The sequence below is a fragment of the Corapipo altera genome, unplaced genomic scaffold, assembly GCF_003945725.1.
Source record: "Corapipo altera isolate COAL_440 unplaced genomic scaffold, ASM394572v1 308, whole genome shotgun sequence".
Taxonomy (NCBI): domain Eukaryota; kingdom Metazoa; phylum Chordata; class Aves; order Passeriformes; family Pipridae; genus Corapipo; species Corapipo altera.
Window position 1 is genome coordinate 76,223 of NW_020884925.1, and position 19,032 is coordinate 95,254.

Sequence of the window (19,032 nt, forward strand, 5' to 3'; positions counted from 1 at the left end):
AGCCACCCTCTTCTCCCCATGGGGCACGGATGGGGGTAAAGGTGGTACTTGAAGATGTTTCCTTCCTCCAAGCACAAAGCTGCCCCATCACCCCTTGCTTGGGTGCATCTTTCCCGCAGGGACCACAGTGCTGGGGAACAGGCCAGTCCTCCTCACTTTATTGCACTCGAGAGCACCCAGTCGCCAATGCGGCCACATTATGTACATCGGTATTTTACAACCACCCAGCGAGAAAGGACCAGGGCCCCAGCATGCATGGCGCTCCCAGCCCAGCCCTTCCCTCTGCCAGGCTGCACCGAGTCACAGTTTGGGACCCCACCATGCAGGGGGGTGTCACTGGCACCCAGCACCCTGTTCCAAAGCCCCGGGGAAGGTGATGCTCTGCAGCACAATGAAGCCGACAGCGCTGGGGCTCTGTGAGGTCCCTGCCCGCTGCCACGCTCTGTCAGCTGCTGCACACCTGGGTGAGCTGACGGGCACAAGGGAAGCTTGATGCAATGCAGGGTGCTTTACTTTCCAGCATGAACATCACTGCCTGTCCATCACTGCCTCCAGCCACGGGGCAGCAGGATTTGGAGTGCGTGCTGCCAGCTGCCGCTGGAGTCTGGCATGTGCCAAGCAGGGGTGACGCTAATTAAGCATGACCAGGTCATGGTGTGGGGCTGGGCGTGGTATATGGGGTCTTGGTATGGCAGGGGGACAAAGAGAAGCAAGTCCTGAGGGCTGGACACCCACATGTGCCAAGGCAGAGACTGGCACGGAGGGGAGGTCACTGATCCTGGGTGTCCCATGTGAGGTAGAGCATTCTTACCACAGCGCTGGCCAGCACCATAGCAGCACCATCACCCTCAGCAGGCACCCAGCAAAGGCATGGGAGACTTCCCACAGGGCACAGGGGAGGGTAGGGGTGCAAAATCCCTTCCCTGTGCAGCTGCTGGTACCTGCCATGGGACTGGCACACACTTCAGAGCCCCACATCATAGCAGAGGAGCCCTGCAGCCACCACTGAAACCCTCTGCAGCAAAAACGGTGTGCCAGGGCAAAAGGGACTGCCTGGGGCTGTTGGGGTTCTCAAGGAACAGAACATTGGCAGGGCTCGGCCTGGTCACTTTACGGAGGACACAGAGAGGGACATGAGGTGCTGGGAGCCAAAAGGACATCCCAGACTCCCAGTTTGCTTGGGGGAGCCAGGCAGGGGCATGGCACCTGCAAAGCCCAAGGGAGCAGCTCTGCCCCTGCCTTAAGGAAGGCACATGGAGAGAGTCAAGACAGGAAAGCAAGTCCCAGTGTGGAGGGGCACGTGGCCCCACAGGCTCCACCAGCAGCAGCAGCTCTTGTAGAGAGGTACTGGTGAGGGATCCCTGCTGTCCACAGCCCACAGCCCCCTACAGCCCCGGTCCAGCTGCTCACACTAACACACACCACACAACGCAAGCGCTGCGGGCCAGGGCAGGGCTGGAGGGAGGAGAGTTTTGGCGGAGACCACTGCCAGGATCTCCCTTTTCCAGGCTGGCCACGGGGCTGATCAGGCTGGGTCCAGAGCGGGGGTCCCAGCTGCAGCGGCTCCGGCTACTGCGGGCAGCCAGCCCTGCTGCTCTCTCCCAACCTGGGTTTGGAGACTGTCGGGGCCTCCCCTGTTCCTGCAGCTCTCCGGGAGCTCTTGGGGCTCACAGCAGCCTTGCGGGTGCCCTGAGGACTTGACAGCGCCTTCTTCTGGAGCTGGGGACTGGACTGGGCAGATTTCCTGCCCAGGGAGGGGCTCTTGGAGCCCTTGGGCTTGGCTGGCTCCAGTGTCTTCAGGCCCAGGATGCTGCAGTAACGATTGCACCGGTGAGCAGCCGGGAATTGCTCCAGCAGGGAGGGGAAGCAGCTCTCCTTCAGCCCCTGGTACCTGCCAACACAGTCATCCTCAGCCCCTGTTTTGCACTAGGAGATGTCCCATCAGAGCAGGGAGCCAAGGATGGAGCCCAACAACACTGACCACCATGGCCCTTTGCCAGGTGAGCAGCAGAGCTGGGTCTGCTGCCTCAGCAGCTCGGGGTCACTCACCCTTTCAGGTTGGTAGCGATCCGCACATTGGTCAACTTCCAGCCCACTCCTGCAATTAAAGGAAGGACAATCAGGCTCTGTCCAGAGAAGGATGGGCACTGGCACCAAGGGCAGGTCATTGCCCTGGGAGCTGGGCTCCATGGCATGTGGGGAGAGAGGCAGGAGGGCAAGGCTGGGGTTTTTTAGCTCCTTTCCCAGGCCGGAGGGTGATGAGGGGCCACAGGAGTCAGACAGGAGATCCCTTTACCTTCCATGTCAGTCACAAGGATGTTTCCATTTGTCCACTGGTAGACCCAATGCTGGAAGGTGCAGCATTTGAGCACGATCTCCGAGGTGCCTCTTGCTACCAAGCTGCCATCTCTCTCGGTGACACAGTACTGCTCACAGGGCCCACCCAGGTCCTCCTCCATTGTGGCATAAGGGATGTTGTTGGCCGGTCGATAAACCAGGTACAGTGGAATTATCCTGTGTGGGAGAGCACAGATGGGGTCAGCATGGTGAGCTCTCCCACTGCTGCAAGCAGAGGTTCACACCATGGTCTGCATCCCTGGCTTTTGCCTTCCCCTGATATCCCTTCTGTTTGAGGGTGGGAGAACAGTGCACTGTCCTTTGGGATGCCCCAGCACCCACAGGGAACCCTCCCACAATTCCTGGGATGCTCTGCCAGGGCATCAAGCCAGTGGAGCTGCAGCACCTTACTTACTCGGGCACTGCTCCAAAATCAGGGACGGCTCGTGCCTCGGCAGCAAAGATCTTGCAGTACTCACGGCTGGAGTTCTGGACTTTACATTCCTGGAGGTGCAAACAGAAGAGTCAAGGACCTGTCCTGTCTCGCACCAACACCTCCCTGGGACCACTGCCAGTTGTTTCCCTGTCCTGGTGATCAAAGGACAAGTGATGGGAAGGTTCCAAGCAGCTCTGTGTTGCTCAGAGGGAAGAGCTGAAGCCAAGAATGACAAGGACATGACCAGACCACTGCTCTTCAGAGCATTCCAAAAGTGGAAGGAAATAGCAAAAGTGGGCACAGAGCTGGGGACTGTTTGGGGACCAACCTGCACAGATGGGGAGGGTGGAGGGGAGACAGGTGGATGGTGCCCCACAAGGATGCCCACCTGGATGGTGATATCGTAGTTCTTCTCGATGAGGCTGTTCTCATTCTTGGTCCCAAAGACAATGAAATTGTGCACTTTGATGACACAGGTGTGGCCAGACTCAAAGACGGGCTCCAGGCCATAGATGGCTCTGGCACGGCAGGCTTTGTGCAGGAAACCAGCGCCCACGTCCATGTCCTCGCTCACCACGCGCCCAAAGAGCTTGTCCCCCCAGTAGCCTGCGTCGGCCAAACCCTTTGCAAACACCATGGGCGTCATCTCGATCTCCTCTCCAACTGCTGGGGGGAAGTGCTGGTGAGTGGGGACAAGGTGGGCACGTCCTGCCCCTTCCACGGAGCTCCCCGTCCCCCGCACAGCGAGGGGCAGTGGTCACAGCTCATCACATATGGCCCTTACCTTCAATCTCTTCCCGCAGGCTAAATCCTGACAACACTAGAGGAGAAAGAAAGCAAAGAGGTGTCAAGGTCCTGACAGGATTCCACCCTGCCCCATGCACTTGCATGACTAGGGATGGCAAGTAGGATGGTGGGAATCGCTCATGAATTAGTACACAGAGGCAGATGCCCCTCACAGAGGTGGTGTTACGGGATGTGCAAGGCTCCCCTGCCACAGCCTGGCACCAAGCCCTCTCCACAGTTGGCCACACCACCCCATGGCACAGCCAGGCAGATGGGAGAGGCTGCTGAGGGCTCCTCACCTTCTGGGCTGAGCAGGAAATCGGTGGAGTCGGTGCCATACTCGTTGCTGATCACGCACCGGTAGAGCCCGCAGTCCTTCTGGGACGCCTGCACAACAGCCAGGGCTGCCTGGCCCTCGTCGCCAGCACTGGGAAAAAAATGGAGCGTGGCCTCAGCCCCATATGGTGTGGGGGGGCACACAGGAGCCCTGTGACAGGCGCTGCAGGTGAGCACCATGCTGCCCTCAGGGGGCTGGAAGAGGGCTACAAAGAAAGCCAGCCCAAGGGCATCCCAGCTGCTCCCCTGGCAGATCATGGCACCAGGAGTCCTGCCCTGTGCTTTGTACTCACAGAGATGCTCCTCCTCCAGGCAAGCCCTGCAAAATCTGGCCAGGATTGGGCTACAGACTGAGAGGTACTTGTCTCTGAGTGAGGCTGGGTCAGGGCTTTGCAGAAGTAAGAGTTGGGACCCTCATCCTGAGACCTGCTGCCTGAGCAGGCTCTGCTCTGGTCCCCCAGAAAGCAATGGCCACTCCTGGTCCATCTGCCCCAGCTCAAAGATCTGCCACAAAAGAGCATTTTTGCCCCAGAATCACCTCTTTCTGCCTGCTCATTATAAAGGCAGCTCAAGCAACACTCAAAGGCAAATTCTAACTGATGTGCATGATGTTCCTACACAAATCCTCTGGGCTTGAGAACAACTTGCTCTCCACAGTGCACCCAAAGGAGCATCCAGGATACAACCAGCCACTTAGATGTCCCAATATGCTCTCCCTGCACAATGGCAATACCAAGGGATAAAAAGGGCACAGGCAGAGCTGCTTTTGCCAGTGGTGATTGCATAGAACACCCTCCCAGCACCGCTGCCACCCTCACATGGATCATTTGGGGTCACAGTTTTGCAGTTTACATCCACCCTTCAGTTACTGCAATGGGCACAATACCTTCCCTGCCCTCCCCAAGATCTGGGTACTCAAAGCACAGACTCCAGATGAAGCATCAATAGGACAAATTTGGCAGCAATTCCCCATCTGGGCGATCTTTCCCTCCAAGGGCACTGAGAAGATGAAGTTCACAACGTACCATGCCACGCACTGAGCTTCCCATGCAGCCTTAACAGAGGGGCACTTTCACACCCCAGTCAAGGCAAGGAGCTGGATTTAGCAGGTGACACACAAGGACTACGACGATGCAGAGCTGGCAAGTTACCTCCTTTGGGCTTCAGCTACAGGGATCTCGTCCTTGTACCACATCAGCTTAGAATCACTCAATATATTGAAGAACTGGCACCAAAGTTTCAGGTTTCCTGATGCATCAGAAAATTGTTCTGCCCTGATCTTACGGACCACCTGTGGAACTAAGGACAGGGTGTAAAGAGATGGATGGTGAGACACAGAGTGCTTGCTGCAGCTCCAGGGACAGGCCAGCCTACCCCAGTGCTGCTGCTCAGGGCTTTGGTGTTGGGTATCACACATATGTCAGCACAGCCTGGTAGAACATTGCCCTCCCAGGGAAGGTCTTGGAACTCCGCTTGGATAAATAAGGTGGGATAGAAGTGGTACAAATTCATTCAACAGTGCAGCACTGCAATACCCCATGGGGCTCAGTCAGACACAATGCAGAAAACGCTATGGAATGTTGGAGGAAACATTCATCTACTGAAGTGGGGATTTATTAAAGTTATTCTTACTTTGCAAGAATGCTGCTTCCTGTGAGGGCATCATCTCCTTCAACCCCAGGATTATGCCTTTTCTAATTCAATGCCACAAGGGATCAAATTAGCATTGACCATGGATATTGAAGAGGAGTGTGCACCTCGCTGATGCCCACTGAATCAGAATCATGGTTTGGATTCAAAGGGACCTTAAAGACCATCTTATTCCAACCCTCTTGCCATGAGCAGGGACACTTCCCACTAGACCAGGTTGCTCAGGATCTCCGATCAGCATCAGGTTTGGTGAGGACCAGAACATGGAGACCAACAACAAGAGGATTCTATGATCCCTTGGACCAGGGAAGTCCAGTCTGTGGAGACAGCCAGTCTCACTGCTGCTGCCTCTTGCATTCCTCCACCCTCCCTGCACTGGGTAGAAGTCTTGGGGGAGACTTTTGGCTTTCACACAGTCAAAGGACAATGCTGAAAACCCTGCAAGTGCAGAGAACTCATGTGGCCCCAACTCACTATCACCAGCTCCCTTTGTAGGCAACAACAGAACACAGTTTATGGGGATTAGCTCCTCCCTCACCTTTAAATGGGTTATTTGCTTTCTGGGACTCTGCTTGCTGTGCTTCTGGTTTAGCATCTCCAGGGACCTTGTGGTCACCACTGGTGTCACCTGCAGGCTCCTCGTACAGCTTAGGAACCTCCAACGTGGCCATCTTCCTCGTGAGGGTTGGAGAGCACTGCTCTGTGGGAGAGGATGGAGCCAGAGCAGGAGAATGCAACAGGGGTGTGTTCTTCCTGGATTGCTGTGGCGAAACAGTCGGACTTCTCATGTGTCCTGGGCTCTCCGGGGTTGCCTCCTCTTCCTCCCCCACCTGTTTGGGTTTTGGCAGGTATATTTTGCGCCGGGCTCCCAAAGCGAGCTCTTCTGGCGTGGCACAAGGTAGCACTGCCAGAGGGTCACCAGGGCTCTCTTCAGAGCTCACTGGAGGCAAATCAGAAGAGTGAGGAGGCTGCCCTGCTCCTGATGCTGGCATGCTGCCCACCACGATGGAGGGCACAGAGAGCAGGGGCTGCCCCTCGGCCTTGGGGGCAACCCAGGTGCGTTTCTTTGGTGGCACAGGCCTGCAAGCCAGCATCTCCTGGCTGATAACAAATTCCTCGTTGATCATGCCTGTGATCCGCCTGGATGTCCTGGGGGTCAGAGGCAAGTTCTCTGCTGTCTGAAAGAGCTGGTTGTTTTGCACCTTTTCCAAAACTCTCCTTGAGGTGCGAGGGCTCAGCCCAGCAATGCCTATCTCTGGCATCATGCCTTCCCCTGCATCTGGCTGCTCCTTGTCCCCAGAGTCAGTGTCTCCTTTCGTGGCATCCTTACTGCTATCTGACATTTTTAGAAGCAGCAGTAGGTAGTTCTTTAAGGAGGAAACCAGGTTTTTGTGCTGCATTTTCTCCTCCAAAGACATCTCCTGACATCTCTCGGGGCCAGGCAGGACCAGCGGTACCTGTGGCTGGACCTCAGCATCTCCTTCAAAAGTCCCTGGAGATGCTGCTGGTCCCTGGCATGGAGCTGTGGCTGTCTGCTCTCCTCCTTCTCTCCTCTGAGGTCCCACAGGCACTGGTTTGGCATTCTCCTCTCCTAACATGCTGGCTGAAAATGTCTCTTGCGGGGCAGATCCATCTGTCTTTGTGGTTTCTGTTTCTCCCCTCACAGGAGGAAGCAGCTGGGGTCCAGATGGGACCTCTCCTGTGGTAGCCTGCATCCCTGGGGCTCCATGAGCTGTCAGCAGTGCCTCCCGAGCCACCGATGGCTCTGCTGCAGGAGCAGGAAGCAGCTTTTCCTTGGCAAGTGGAACTGATGCAGGAGCTGCTGTTTCAGTGTCCTGCTGCCCCAAAATTGTCCCTCCTGTCTCCCTGTGCACAGCCCCATGACATGGCTCTGCTTCACCACTCCCTCCTGTCCTCACACCGGGATGGCTCTCAGACAGCTCTGCTCCTGCCTCTTTGCTCTTCCCATCCTTGACTGTCTGATGTGGGATTTGCTCATGAGAAACATTTTCTCCAGTGTTTTCTCCAGTTTTATCCTTTGGAGGACTCAATTTTTTTAGCGATGGCTCTTCCCTGCCTTGGCTTTTGTTCTCTTGATTTAACAGTCCTTGCTGAGTCTCTCTGCCCTCAAGAGCACGGGAATGTCTTTCTGCCTGTTTCCTGGGGGGTGGGTGCTCCTTGCTGGACTGTACGTGGTCTGGAGAAGGTGCTGTTGGCTTTGGTGGCTCCTGAGGCCTCAGCCGAGGATTTGTTATCTTCACAGCCCCCCTGGTTTCCTGGCAGACAGGCACCTCCTTTCTGACCTCCTCTAACTTACTGGCTTGCTGACCAGACTCTGTGCTTGGACAAGACACCGGGTGTTTTAGATCACCAGGAGACTGTCCCACTGTTGCTGCAATCTAGTAAAAAAAAAAAAAAAAGAAAATTAGCATAATTTTACTGCATGGGTCTGCTCAGTCATACTTGTGGTCCACCTGTACCATATGGCACTGCCCAATTTCTGAATCATGATACCGCTGATACCCATCCAGGGTCTCCTGGCTTTGCCATCATCCCACAGGACGGGGTCCCACCTGCTGCATAGAATGTGTTTTCTTTTCATCAGCTCCAACCCTTCTGCCCTTCAATGCCTTTGCTGTGCACAGACAGGCAGGAGATCTGCCTCTCTAAATCATTCAGTGGCTTCTAATCCAACCTCCTCTGATTCAGCACCTTCCCAAGAGCAAAACTTTTCCCTCTTCCCCAGTCACTGCCGAGACCTTGTATAATTCCCTTGCTGTTGTTAAATATTTGGTGCTCCCCCACCTCCACTCCAAGATGGGGCGATGGGGCTGTCACACACTATCTGGATGAGGCTGCCCAAGTGATTTATAGAGAAACTGTACACCATGATGGTATCAGCACTGCCCAACCATTCTGTTCCTCTGACATTTGGGAAGCTCCGAAGTTTCCGACCGCAGCTACACACCAGCAGACATTGTCAGGGAGCTGCCTGCTGCGACGGCTGAGCTCTATCCCGAGGAGATCTGCTGAGATTCTCCAGCCAAGGGGCACCATCTATTTCTGTAGGGAAGGCAGAGATACATGCCCTGCCTGGTCGATGCTCTGTGGGCAACACCAGGACAATCGCATGGGGACACAACAGGTCCCCAAGGATCTGCTGCTAAGGATTTTCTCCTGAAGTCCCTAACTTGAGCTTTAAGCCTCCCAAATGGAGGCTGTGGTAAAAGAGGGCTGTAGCACTTGGACCTTCTATTTTGTGCTGCCTCTGCTTCGTTTGATAGCTTGGGAAAAAGAGGAAAGGTAGCACCAGTCTCTCAGCAAGTCCTTCCCAGAGGAATTTGTAGAATCATAGCATGGTTTGGGTTGGAAGGGACCATAAAGATCACGTCATTCCAACCCCCTGCCATGGGCAGGGACACCTTCCATTAGAGCAAGTTGCTCCAAACCCCATCCAACCCAACCCTGAACACTTCCAGGGATGGGCAACCATAGCATTTCTGGGCAACCTGGGCCGGGGCCTTACCACCCTCTTAGCCAACAATTCCTTCCCAATATCCCATCTAACCTTGCCCTCTGTCAGTGTGAAGCCATTCCCCCTTGTCCTATCACTCCAGGCCTTTGTCCAAAGTCCATCTTTGACTGTTAGGACAAAGTGAGTATCGGAGGGCTGGGCTGGGACGAGCACCATTAGGGGCCACTCCTGCCCACAAAATTCAAGTCTCCACACTCAGGATGTGCAGAAATGGGGCCCCAGTTCTCAGGGTTGCACAAGTCACCCCCAGATGCCACAGGTCCCTGCTGTTGTTCCCTTGGAGTCATGTCCCCATCCTGCCTCAGAGGGCTGTGTCACAACACAGAGCAGTCCAGCACTCAGGCTTAAAAGGTTTGATTTTAAGAGACTGACACAACTCATGCAGTGAAACCCCTCTCAAGTTTACCACAGTATTTGATCCTCCATGACACAGAAAGGGATGGGGATGGGAATAGCCCAATCTAAAGGAGGGGCCAGCCCTGGTCCCTCCACTCTGGGGCTGAACCAGGGGGACTCCAGGTGGGTCAGGGCTGCTGGTTCACAGGTGGATGCACAGTGGTGGCTCTGTACAGTGGTGCTGGTCAATGGGGACAACTCTTTGGCTGAAGAGGGCTCAGGGCTTGTGGGGAATTTGCTTATTACCAGTGCACGAGCTAAAGCTCAGTCAGAAAAGCTTTCTGGGAGCTTTTCAGGAAAGCATCTGTCTTTAAGTAATTGTAAATCACTCAAAACTAGGGCCATATACAAAAATCATATAAAATCATCAGTTCAAAATTTGAGCAAGAGCAATCATCATGTAAATCCAGTTTCTTCTCGGCTCTTACGGAGGAGGATGCTCAAAAACTGGCTTCAGACTGTAGGGTCTGGCATTTTGCTACAGTCAAATCCAGCTCAAAAGAGAACTCCTGAACATGAGGGCCAGTTAGGTCCCCAGGCCAGGATAATACCCATGTTATGATCTTGTCTTGTTTAAGAGAAGAATAAAAGAGAAAAAGACAAGTAACCCGTGTCCTGAGGAGTGAAAATACTCTCAAACATGACTGGAACCAGCCTTAAAGGGCTTTAAACCAACTTATTTGGTCTCACAAAAGCTTGAGGACTTTCCCCAGCAGCACCAAGGAGCTGAAGGATTCAAATTCAAATCAAGAGCATCCCCTTTTGTCTCCTCAAAGGCACACCAGCTGACAAGTCACAGGTTTCCCTCTGTGAGTGGGATTTTGAAGAGAAAAATACCTTGATGCATGTCAAAAGCTCAGGGATGACAGCCCAAGCCTGGCTGCTGCACATCAACATCTTCCACCCTCTTTGAGAGCAAGGGGCATAAAAGAGAGCGAGGGGGGGTGTGGGTGGGTAATGCAGCAATAATTCCTGCAGCAATATGTGATGCTGTGGGTCAGGCTGGAGATGGATTCAGGGTGCTGTGCAGTGGCAAAGCCAGAACAGAGATGGTCACTGCATAACACAGCAGGTTCTTACCAGCAAAGCTCCTCCTACCTGTGGCTAAAGAAATCTAAATGATGAAAAAAGGTTTGGGCTTTTTTTCCACTGAGGCACCCAGCAATCCCACTTTCTGTATCATGGATATTTCCACATCCTGAAGTATGTGCATTACCTACCAAGGGAGAGGTGCTGCACCTGAAGTCTTGTCTGTACCAAAAGCATGCACCTACCACAGCCCAAACTCCAGATCTTGATAGCAAACTGGACTCCGAGAACCTTTTACCACGGAAGGGATCATTAAAGAAAAAAAGGTAAAAAATAGTCTGGTAGGTTCCAGTCTAATATTTTCATGGAAAATATTTCAGGTTAAGCGACAAAAATAGCAGTTGACTAAAAGATGCGCTGAGGGTCAGGAGCAGGTGCTGTGCCCTGGCGCATCATAACCACCACAATGAGTCTCTCAACAGAGTTTTTCCAACAGGGAAGAGCCAAAAAACCAGTTCAGACCTACTGTATACATGTTGCACTGTAAACAAACCCTGAGTCCCTGCGGCGCAGCTCATGTGGTGCACCTGGCACACTGTGCTCATTTGCATGGGGGGGCTCGTTAAGCGCCACTGAAGCTCCGGCTCCCTTGTTAAACTGAACAGATGCCATTGGCCTCATCTGTCTACACACAAGGCCCCCACCCCCAGCTATAAATAGCCATTCAGTGCTGCCTGCTGAACTGATCTGAAAACATTTCGCATGAGGTCAGGCTGCCGATTAAACTGCAGAGCTCACAGCCACCCCAGGCCACCCGGAGACCAGCTGCTCGCATGGCCCCGGCTTACATCTCTCACCACCTCAGCTGACATTTGTTTGGAGATGGGTAGGAAGCTCTGCTCTCCGGGTACACGAAGTCCAGAAAGCCCTTTCCCTGGGTGCTTTCACCAGTGGAGAGCTGTGGAGCCTCAGCAGCAGATCCCACGGGGCACTTGCAGCCTCCCACGCGTGGTGCCACAGCACAACCCTGCAGCACAAGGTATTTTCTTGTTGCCACCCCTGCGTTGGCTGCTCTCTCTCCTAGTTACCTCTTTGTTTCCCTCCAACTTCTGTGCTTGGTGTTGGCCTCTCTGTCCCTCGGACAGCACAGGTCCTGCCTCTGACACCTCAGAGGACAATGGAGCATCCTCTGTCTGTCTGCTGGTGGCCACCGGCCGCCGGGCAGTCTCGTTCCCGGCCTCATCCTTGGCTCCCACCTCCTCCTTCCCTGCTGTTGGCTTCACCTGCTTATCAAAATACATGTCCTTTAATGAGAAGTACACGTCATCACTGGTTTTAGTGTCCTGATTCACAGCTTTCTCAGGCTCTTTGACTTTCAGACTGGTTTCCACTTCTTGATCCTTTGCCGCCCTCAAACGTGCATTCCTACGTAAGGGGACAGGAGGGGCAAACCTGGGATTTGAGGAAGGATTGGCCCTGTCTCTCCCACTTTCTTCTCGCTTGGAAGCTTCCTGCGTTGCTGCTGAAGGAGCCCCTACCTTCTTTTTCTTTTTAGCTGCAGAGTCTTTTGCCCCTGGCTTAGTCGCCAGGTCTTCCACTGTCTCATAGATATACGTGAGAAAGCTGTTCCCGTTCTCCTCCCCAGTCTCCAAAGTGGCATCTCCATTGGTTGTCACCTCTGCTTTCAGAGGTGCTACCAGTTTGTTTGAGAAGCCCATCACTGCACTGACTGGCTGCTCCTGTGTCTCAGCAATATCCTTATGCAATCTGGACTGCGAATCCGCGACGTGCACTTTCGCTGCATCTTCCTTCTCCCATGAAGAGTCTCCTGACTGGAGATTCTGATCCCTAGCCAGCCTCCGCTTCCTCTGGAGCCTTTCGGGGCTCATTCCCTGCAACTTCTCCACCTCCACGTTTTCTTTTCCTCGTTTCTTGCCCTGTTCTATCTCTTGCAGCTTTTCTTCAGCTTTTCTCTTTATTTTGTCAAACCACTTCTGATGGATTTTGAATTCCGTCATGGTTCCCACTTCCAGCACACCAGAGCAGGACACGATGCCTTTGGTATTTCTAGCTGAGGCCTGGTAAATGCCTGCATCTTCTTCTCGGCACCTGGAAACCAAAAGCTGTGCATGAGACCTACCCATCCTCCCCAGGATTCCCACTGGGCACACAGGCATTCCCTGCCTGCTCTCCCACTTCTTGCTCCAGGGAGGCCAGAAAATGAAGATGTGGCCCATGAGATGCCCACAGAATGTGTGGAGGCCTGGGGCTGGTCTCCCTCCCCGGCTCTGCGCTCTCTCAGTACTAACAGGCAAGGAAGTTTGATGTTAAATCCGTGCTCTGGGTTGTAACTCTGGTAAGAGAGGGCTGTGATGGAGGAGGAACAGGCAGCACCAGGCTTCCCAACTGTCCTTGGTCACATTCCTCTGCAGAACCTTCTCCTCTCAGCTCTTCACAGCCTACATGACAATCCTTTTCTTCCTCCACTGTACTGCCTTACCAAAGCCTTCCCACCCCACGTCACAGGCAGCAGCACAAACATGTGCCTGCCACCCCTGTTGTTACCCCTCAAGGACACCTGGCCCATGGAGATCCCTGCTCCTGCAAGAGGTGAGCCAGCCTCTGACGGAAATCTGGAGCACACTTGGGGCAGCAGAAAAGCCCAGGCTAGAAGCACAAGGATGACAGGACAATCAGCAAATACTGATATTCTGTGTTTTCTGCTGCACCTGTCTGACATCCCAATTGCAGGACTTGAGGTGCCACAGGTCCCTGCCTGCTGGAGATACAGTGTGCCTGGCTCCTCAGAAACACAGTCCTTGCTTAAATTTAAAAAAAGCTGGTAGTCAGGGCGGGATAAAGGAGGGCCTTGCCTCCATGCATCAGTGCCAAAGCAGCCCTTTCCATGGTGACGGCTAGGAACGGGACAGGGCTGTAGCTTAGGACACTCCTGTGAACTGTTTCTGTCCTTGTCCTGCCTGACTCCCTGGACTATCATCCTAGGGGCAGACAGTGCTTTGCCATTGGTCACCTTTGTCCAGCCCTATTGCTCAGTACTGGAAGGCTCCAGAGAGAAGGATTTATCCTGCCCTTCCTGTTGCTTGCAGCATGGCAGCTATCCCTGGATGCAGTAATGGATCTCATACTTGTGTGATCGGGGAGTCACCAGAGTGAAGAGCTGGAGGGGAAGGGACAGCCAGGAACTTGCAGTGGGGAGCAGAAGGGGCCAGCACAAGTGCTGGGGGGACATCACTGCTGATAGCTCCTCCAGCTACTGAGAACACACTCAGAGCTTCCACCACCAAATCCAGCCCCTCTCCAGCTCCTTTACTCACTTGTACAGCTGCAGGGTGTGGCGATTTCCATGACGGAATATCTCGTACTTGGGTAGGCCACAGTAGCGATCCATCTCCTCATCATCCTTGTACCATGTCACCTCTGGCTGCGGGAACCCTGGGGAGGAGATGGAGGGTGTGAAACATTCCAGCCAGAAGCACAGCCAGCCTGGTATCAGCAGCAAACTGAAACGCTCCAGCAGACCAGGACAGATGCTATTCTGGGCTCACCACATTCCTAAATCACACAGCAGAAACAAACAACGGAAACTTGATGGGCTTATCTCAGACTTTTATCACTCTTAGGAATAGGGCTATTTTTGAGAAAAAAATACCAGCACTTCATTCCTGAACAGAGGAGTGTGGATCACACGCTCATCTCCTGTAACACTGGCCAGGAGGAGAAGGTGAGCATTCCGTCACTTTTATGTGAAGAGGGATGTTTTGATGAGACCAAGGCTATGGTTGGAGAACAGCACTCCCTTCCATGGAGCTCTCAGCATTTCACATGGTGTCACAGCCTGTAAGTCGATCTGAAACTTTCCATTGAACAGAAACAACCTTGATTGCATCACAGTCAGCTCAGTGTCCTACAAATGTCACTTGACAACAGATGTCACCTGCCTTTTCAGTAGAATGACATCATGATGTGTGTGACTGGCTGGCCAGCAGGCTGGGCACGCAGCCACGTTCCCCACCACTGGCAGCAGTGTTGGATCAGCATGTGAGTCCCACATGGACCAGTGCTAGCCACAGCCCTCAGCAGTCACCCACAACAGCTCTAGCTCAGAGTAAGAGAAGTTTTCATGTAAAAGCTGCTCAAGCCAGCAGGCAGCATGAGTTCCTGCACTTCACACAGGGCTCCTGGCACAGCCAAGCCAACTCCCAAGACACAGGATGGAAGTTTCAATGATCACGTCATGTCTCAGCTATAGTCAATATGCTCAGCAGTTGTTCAAAGCCCCAAGGCAGGCACCCAAAACTTATCTTCTGCACATGTCCCTGCTGGCTTTCCCTGTGGCCTAAGGAAGGGAGTCCGGCACCTCCACCAGTCCCCAGGGCTCACCCCACCAGCCCCCAGCATCCAAGAATGCAAGGGGAGTCAGCTCCTATGGACATCCCTGGCATGAGGCCAGTCAGGGCTTTCCAGGAATATCCAAAGTGTCCAGACTCAGTGACTCTGGAGTAGTGACAGGGCAGAGACAGGGCACTCCCTACCTATCCTGGATACTTCCCAGTTGCCAACCCACAGGTTTCAAGGCTGACCAGGACCCCAAACCTCCTCCTTGCACCAGCCAGAGATGCTGGCAGCCCGTAGCAATGCCTAAGCCCAGCTTACTCCCACTCCTATGAAGGTCCTATAGCAGGAGTGAAAATCTAGAAGCAGAGACATATCAGCAGGAATTCACCCAGGTTTTGGCCAATCCAAAATGCCTTTTTTCCAGAAAAGCAGCGTATGCCAAATCTCATGTACTGCTTTGGTTCCTCTGCCCCAATCTGTCCTTCTGCAACACTCCCTGTCCACATCTCTTGCTTGTGGGGCTTCCCAGTGTCCTCTGGCCCCTGGTCCTCTGAAGGGATTTAGCCCACTGGGACCAGACAGGGCTGGGAAAATAGTCTCAGAGGAATTTTTCTTTCTTGCTCTCCTCCATGAGCAGCAGCCATCTCCATGGCCCAAACACCTCCACAGACCGGATTTTACTCTATTATTTTCCTCCCTCACTGAGGTCTTTTACTCTGCACTGCCCCAGCATCCCCTCTCTCCATCCTCACTGCCCCTGCATCTCCCACATGCTTTGCTGCCTCATTCCCCTCCCACTGCTGCCACCAGCAATTTTGGCTTTCCGTTGGGTAGTGCCTCATTCCTCCTCTTCTGCAGAAAGCCAACCCACGACTTTCTCCCAAAGCCCTTCCTGCATGGCTCTCCATCCTTACTCTTGTCACAGTCTGCTTTTTGCTGCTGCTCTGACCACCCCCAAAACAGTTTCTAGAGATGTGCAAAGCCCTCAGGTACTTGTGGCTGAAGAAAATGAGCCCTAAACTGGGAACTGGAGAGAGAAAGTCATGAGAGTATCCCGGTGATGGGATCATCAGGGATTGATAGTGTTGCTTATATTTTCCATAAAATATTAGCTACTGGCTATACTTGGCAGCAGGACCTTGGGCTGAATGAGCCTGTGATGGATTCTTTCTGCTCCAGGGGTGATGAAAAAAACAATTTCCATGCAAAGCTCACATTTTGCCAAGAGCAATCCAACCCTTCCCAAAGGCTGTTCCGCAAGCAAGTCCTTCGGGAGGCCCCCACGGTCTGTATCGCAGGGAGCTGGCAGGTTGATTTTCCTAATACCCTACGGGCAGCTATCACAGCCCAGCCCTTCATTCCGGGAACTGCCAGCAGATCGTTTCCGAGAAGCCCTGTGATGTCCCCCCGTGGCCTCCGCAGCTGATTTCCATTCCCAGCTGACATCTGCCGGAAAGAACTGTGCTTTCCATAACTGTGCAGTGCCTCGAGGAAAGGCTTTTCCTCCTGCTAAGCCTAAACTCCGTTTGACCTGTAGCACTTGTGTCCTTGAGGATACCTGCTCCCTCCGAGGGGCTACAGCCGTGTCAGCCCAGTGCAGGCAGGGAGGGACCAGCTCCCACTGCACGCTCCCGTCCTGCAGCCAAGAGGAGCTGCAGGCAAGCGCGGGCTAGAAGTCTGCAGGCAGAGGGATGCTGAAAGGCTTCCCACCTCCCACGTAGGGACAGTGGCCCCAGCTGCCTGTCCAAACACCATCCATCCCTCCCCAGAGGCTGTAACCTGAGCCAAGCAGGGGATGGGGAGATGCCTGTGCAGGGACAGGGCTCCCTGGCATGGGGAGGGGAGCTGCTGCTGACGCGGCAGGCATCCATCTTCCGGCTGCTGAGTGAATGAATTCCCCCGGTCGGGGAGGGGGGCGGAAAGAGGGCAGGCATCACTCCTGGCACATCCCCTGCAACCACAGCACGGGGTGGAGCCGAGGGCTCCATCGGTGGGCACTGCCATACTGCAGGGTACTAGATGCCCACCCTTAGCATGAGAGACCCTGAGCATAAATCAGCACTCGTCCTTCAAAAATCTGCCACTGCCGCAGACCCCCCGTGCAGATGGCGCCGGGAGGGATTTGTCAGCTGCTCGTCCCCTGCCTGCCCCAGCCCGAGCCCTGCTGCTGCAGATGGAGCAGTGCTGGGTGCTCTGGGGAGGAGATCAGGCATCCCCTGCACATCTTCGGGCCTAGCAAAAGCCTTTAGGGAAGTGTGTCTTCCAGCAGCATTGCTCCAGCCATCACAGGATCCAGGAGATTTTTCAGAGCAAGGATTTTTTTTTCATGGAGATTGCCAGGTTTAGATCAAACATTCTCTTTCTGAAAGCTGTTAAAATCCGAGAAGTCTTCAAAGCTTTGTGACTGTATCCTAAGCAGTTCTTAAAATATCTATCCAAAACAGTTCTTAATATATCTATCTAAAATCACCCAGAGCAGCTCTGTTTAAAGTAACTTTTCTTTTGATTTTTTGGGGGCAGGAAAGTGGGGAGTGTTAAGTCTTCTGAAACGAAGGTGGCAAGATTTTAGAGCCATTACACGTAATCACCACAGTTTCCTGTTTCTGCTCTACACAAGCTACGTGGAGCAGGAATTTCAGGCAGTTTGGGGAATAAAATTCATGGTAAGATCCCATTCTTTCTGGCTTCATGGATTTAAACCTCCCCAGCACCTGAAGACAAAGTTTCTAGCAATGCTGGCAGGAGGGACAGATACAAAGGGCAGTAGCTCCCCATGGTACCAGCCTGCAAGCAGTGCTCATTCTCCATCCTTCCCTTGTCCTGGCTGCCCCAAACCCAAACATCCTCATCTCCCAGTAGCCTGCTCTCTGCTCTTGTACTCACTACCCCACTTCCAAACCCCTCCTGCATTTCTCCAGACATCCTTCATCCAAGCACTTCACTCTCATCTTTCAAACACTTCCCTCAGAGGACCACTACGGATGCAACAAGTTGAGCTCCTTTATCCTTATTAAAATCCTCATCCACTAAGTCTGTGACTGCCTACTCACCTTACCCCAGGGCTCTTCCCCAAGGTATGGGTAGAGCCCTTTCCCCTCTGTACTCATAATAAAACCATAGAGGCACTGATGGGCTTGAGCCCCTGAGCTGATGATTTGGGAAGCCAGGTCACAGGGGTTGAACTGGCCTAAGGAGGGCCAAAACAGCACTGAAGAGGCAGCTCTACAACAATGGGCTGGAGCTGACATATGATGGTCTTGGCTAGATCCAACCATCACCTCTCCTGGTTGGACTCATTCCCTAACAAGCAGCCACAGACCCAGGCACCTTCATCCAAGCCTCCCCATTTCATCAGCCAACATCTCTCCTTCCCAGCCAACGCTATACAGAAATGGCTGAAAAGCTGGAAAATCCTTGTAGCTCCACTAAGAGCCACTCTGAAGAGAGAAACCCAATATCCACTCACTGGGAAGGATCTGTGATGGCACTCAAGGTCCCAAAGTCCAGACAGACCCACCAAGGAAAACACTTGGTGCAGAGACATGGGGTGAAGCTGCACAGTAAATGGAAATGTTCTGGTTTTCACATCTCTCAGAGAACAAACGATGAACTAATTTTGTCTAAAAAAAGAAAACATGTCATAACTGATGCAGGATTTGACCCAAAACAATCAAATCAGATGTAGTAGGGACACCAGCAGCAGGCAGAACTAGGCAACAGCAGGAAAGGAGGGTTTGTGCCACCTCCTGAGAGCATTAGGAACCTGCCTCTGCCTGACCTGCTTTTTCCTTGCCTGCACCACTCAGCACATTCTGGAGATTGGCTCCTCAAACACTTGCATCTTTCTGCCTTCCTAGGACATGCCCAGTCTTAGTCCAAGTATTCCCTGATGTGGGACTGCCCTGTAACTCTCATTCTTGGTCAAGAAGCAGCAAAAAATTTAAGGTATCATTGTAGGTCACATATCCATATTTGTGTCTTGAGCGTCAAAACAGGAGCAGCTGACTGTCTGCCCTTTGCCTCCACCAAAGTGTCCCTGGACCCCAGCCACAGTGCTGGGACTGAACTGGTTCCACTCTGGTCACTGGCCAGGGATGCCACTGCCACTTCCTTTCTCCCAGTAACATCTCCCAGTGGAATGCAAACATCATGGCAGGGTGAGATACCTGAG

At 53.3% G+C, this 19,032-nt stretch overlaps 1 protein-coding gene across 3 annotated transcripts in view; it reads right to left on the reverse strand.

Annotated features, from left to right (window-relative positions):
* Window positions 1-131: 131 nt before the first annotated feature.
* The window catches only part of ALPK3 (alpha kinase 3), a 33,794-nt gene continuing 14,893 nt past the window's right edge, over window positions 132-19,032 (reverse strand). For 2 of the 3 annotated variants that reach the window (XM_027657516.1, XM_027657515.1), the window contains 11 exons: window positions 13,841-13,958; window positions 11,594-12,614; window positions 6,084-7,944; window positions 5,047-5,194; window positions 3,859-3,986; window positions 3,558-3,593; window positions 3,162-3,439; window positions 2,753-2,841; window positions 2,297-2,514; window positions 2,050-2,098; window positions 132-1,891 (listed from right to left, as the gene is read on the reverse strand). In XM_027657516.1, coding sequence (XP_027513317.1) covers window positions 1,570-1,891; window positions 2,050-2,098; window positions 2,297-2,514; window positions 2,753-2,841; window positions 3,162-3,439; window positions 3,558-3,593; window positions 3,859-3,986; window positions 5,047-5,194; window positions 6,084-7,944; window positions 11,594-12,614; window positions 13,841-13,914 — 4,224 coding nt within the window. In that variant the 5' untranslated portion in view covers window positions 13,915-13,958 and the 3' untranslated portion in view covers window positions 132-1,569. The remainder of the gene's footprint in view (window positions 1,892-2,049; window positions 2,099-2,296; window positions 2,515-2,752; window positions 2,842-3,161; window positions 3,440-3,557; window positions 3,594-3,858; window positions 3,987-5,046; window positions 5,195-6,083; window positions 7,945-11,593; window positions 12,615-13,840; window positions 13,959-19,032) is intronic. The other variant, XM_027657517.1, reaches the window with a different exon arrangement.